This window comes from Saccoglossus kowalevskii, chromosome 17, assembly GCF_978046115.1.
Source record: "Saccoglossus kowalevskii chromosome 17, keSacKowa6.1, whole genome shotgun sequence".
Classification (NCBI taxonomy): domain Eukaryota; kingdom Metazoa; phylum Hemichordata; class Enteropneusta; family Harrimaniidae; genus Saccoglossus; species Saccoglossus kowalevskii.
In genome coordinates this window covers 18752948-18756779 of record NC_140657.1, presented here as the reverse complement: position 1 = coordinate 18756779, position 3832 = coordinate 18752948, and the positions used below count along the sequence as shown (strand labels likewise).

The window sequence follows — 3832 nt, the reverse complement described above, 5'->3', positions numbered from 1 at the left end:
ATGAAAGTAACCACACATCCGGTGTTGTTGGATTACGCACTTGGCGCTTTTCAGCGAACTCGGGATGTTTACAAATAATTCACACCATCGTTCTACCTTGGTATAAATACGCGTGACCGAAACTTCTGGAATACAGCGACGCAGGAAGACTGTTGAACCCACTGGTGCGCTCGGAATACAGGTATGAGAGTTTGTACATTGTGTATGTTTCATGGTACAATGGTTGTACATCGGACAGAGACCGTGTGTTAATATTATTGTGTTACTCCTTCCTTCTTACTAACAGAAGTTTCAATTAATACACGACGACACGAGCTCAGTGAGTGATAGTGTACTTTTGTTATGATCTCCGTGTTTGAATTGAATGTTTTAGTGCAGTCATGGATCTAGAAAGGGAGCTCCATGGTGCAATATATGGTTTCAATTGACCTGAACTACAGCGACGTAATAAGACAAGCCGCGTATATAATGTAAACACAGTACCTCAACAGTGCGGAGGGACTGTGATTTAAAGTAGCATTCCCACTGTGTATTATAGTCAGAACACCTCAGACATTAATACCATATATCTCGTACATCACAATACATCGTTTTAGTCGCAATTATGGCGACATATCGTTTTACTTCGAGCGTCGCACGATTTTAATACCACTACTAATCGGGAAAAATAACTTTGCTACTTTTTATTAAAATATATTGATTTAATTCAAGTGTTGCATGCACGGGTATGTAGGACGATTCGGTCACCATTTACCAATCTTAAATGAGGTTTCGGTCACACACATGTTTGATACCGGGCGGTCTCGGGAGTTGTATAGTGACCCCAGAAGCTATTAGTATCGCGACGTTTTGTTCTGTGTGTTACTTGTCCAGTGACTTTTTGTCCGGGAACGACTTGTCTGAATACCGCAGAGAATATCGTGGTGTCTAATACCCCATGGTACCATAGAAGCCTTAGGCCATACCAAACATCATTTCATATGTTATCGCTCAAAGTCACTATTATTTCATCCAATGATCGTTTTGTCAAAAGTCTAAATTACTAGTACCATGGACGTACTAGAGTTCTCTAGTACGTCCATGCTAGTACCGTGTAGCGTTATCCGACTGAGAAAGGAAGTGTGTAACATTGAATTGCATTGTTCAAATACAGTGTCAACGTTAAAGGTCACCATAACCTTTCAACAACAAAAATTTTCGAGGTAGTAAATGTTAATCAGCTGTTGACTTTTCCCACCGGCTTTGGATCTCTATCATTCCTTCAATATTACGCTTGTTTGTAAACAATAGCATGCTATGGCCACCTAACACATGTGCAGGTGACGACACCCACGCTTTACAGTCATCGTATAGTAGCTAACACCACGGGACATCCGAGTTTTATACACTTAAAATCGTATAAAGTACAAGTTACACGTTATAATAACATTTACCTTTAATATTGGCAGATTATACCATCAATTTCATCATCATGAACAAGACACTGATCCTTATACTTCTTGTGTTGGTGATCGTTGATAGTCTTGTCTCGGTTGATGGTTGGCGCCGGCGTAGACGTCGTCGACGTTCCGGAGGTGGTGGTACCGGTGGTGGTGGTGGTACCGGTGGTGGTGGAACTGGGAGCGGTGGCAGGGTGAGTTTTCATAAATCTTGTTTTTACTTTTAATCACATTTCAAAAAACAAAAAAAATACACTGTGGTTATAAAGTAACTTTTAATACGTCGGGAATTTTCTATCTATCAATACGATCAACTCGCCACATATTTTGAGCAAGTCTATTTATTCATTGACATCACATTTTCAAATTTAAAGAATCACTTTTCAGCCACACACGTAAAAAAACCTGGGATGTACTAGTTTCCAAAGTTTAATTTGTGCACATTAGCAAATCGCGTGGCCGAAATGCTCAGACCGGAAAAGGAAGATCTTCGCAAAATGTACAAAGTAACAGGGTTTGCACCACAGGGAGCCCAGGAACTATAATCAACTGTAATACGCAGTCTCTATGAGCGGGGGGGGGGGTATCGGCTGGTATCTAGTGTAAGAAATAGACAAGGGATGAAGGCTCCAGCCAGCTCACATTTTTTAAACTCGAAAAAACAGTGTCTCGACAAGACGAGCCCCACTTACAAAATGGTAAGAAATAGATTTTTTTTCCTGGATAACCACAGGGAGCCCAGGAACCATGATCAACTGTACGCACTCCCTATGAGCGGGGGGGTATCGGCTAGTATCTAGTGTAAGAAATAGACAAGGGATGAAGACTCCAGCCAGCTCACATTTTTTAAATAGACGAAAAGAATGAAAAATAAAATCTAAAAAAAAATACCAGGTTGAAGAATATTAGTTGCTCCTTCGAATTTCGCCAAAGCCTTACCTACATTTTACCGATATCTGGCCACGCCTCCAACTGTGTCGTGCGTTCGGACTAACCGTTAGGAATTCCTAAATGGAGTCAATTTGTGTAGTTTTCTTGATTTATTCTGCAGATATGGGTAAAATGTAGGTAAGGCTTTGGCGAAATTCGAAGGAGCAACTAATATTCTTCAACCTGGTATTTTTTTTAGATTTTATTTTTCATTCTTTTCGTCTATTTTTTCGAGTTTAAAAAATGTGAGCTGGCTGGAGCCTTCATCCCTTGTCTATTTCTTACACTAGATACCAGCCGATACCCCCCCCCCTCCCGCTCATATGGAGTGCGTACAGTTGATCATAGTTCCTGGGCTCCCTGTGGGATAACCTTATTAGAGATTGGACCCCAGCTTGCCTGAAAAAAACTGGGTACCTCTTGAATAATTGGAGCCAGGGAAGCAAACTATGGGGTTAACGCAATCCCTGATTTGTTTTCATTTCATATTATTTGACAACTTTCACACATAGAATAAGGATTATTTTTGTGTGTAATTTGCAGCCATGCTCGTCCGGTTATGATGCCGCATTTTCTATGTGCTGCGGCGGGATAGTGCGATCGAAGACCGGTATCCGTCCAGCCTGCTGTGCTACGAACGCCTACGACGCCTCGTTCAGTATGTGCTGTAATGGCCAAGTGAGAAGTAAAACAGGTATCCAGCCGTCATGCTGTGGAACGAGTAGCTACGACGCCTCGTTCAGTATGTGCTGTGGCGGCCAAGTGAGAAGCAAGACCGGGATACGGCCTTCTTGCTGTGGTACATCCTCCTATGACGCTTCTTTCAGTATGTGTTGTAACGGTAATGTTGTTACAAAAACCGGAATTTATCCTTCGTGCTAAGTGGAAATCGCACGATATCTACACTGAACCAAACAGTCTTATTAAATGTAATGGAATGTCCGAAAATCGCCTTGCAAAGCTTGAACATTGTTGAACACCAGATTGTAAGAATACTGCTAATATAATATTATTTTGTAAAAAAACTTATATGCTATTTTCGACGAACTGTTTCTAACTGTGTCTGTATTACTAGGTGTAGTGATACATAAGAATATTATTTTCATTTTTGTACCAGTTTTTTCTTTTTGTTATTTGTTTATTCAGACTTTACCATATTGATACTCGGTTATACCATAATTGTATAATTCACAGCAAATATTTTTGTTTACGTTTTGGGTAAACATGTAAAATATATTTTGCACGCGGCGTTACGTTCTTCGCAAGGGAGACGACGAAGACGACGCGTCGCTACAACTTTTGTGATTTGCATACTGATTACTGATTGGATAATGCAAATAAGTTCTATTTTTGTATTCACATTGCTGTATTGTTGCCTGTCTTGAACAGTTCAGTTTTTGTACTTGTATAATGAAGCAGATCAATGCCTTTTTTCATGAAATAAAAGTCAATAGTTTACTTTA

At 40.2% G+C, this 3832-nt stretch overlaps 1 protein-coding gene across 1 annotated transcript; it reads left to right on the top strand.

Annotated features, from left to right (window-relative positions):
- On the top strand, positions 1-3832 carry LOC144341635 (uncharacterized). Its single transcript, XM_085491843.1, has 3 exons — positions 1-181; positions 1449-1633; positions 2913-3832. Exons 2-3 carry the CDS (start codon positions 1472-1474, stop codon positions 3249-3251), a joined length of 501 nt encoding a protein of 166 aa, XP_085347969.1. The 5' UTR covers positions 1-181; positions 1449-1471; the 3' UTR covers positions 3252-3832.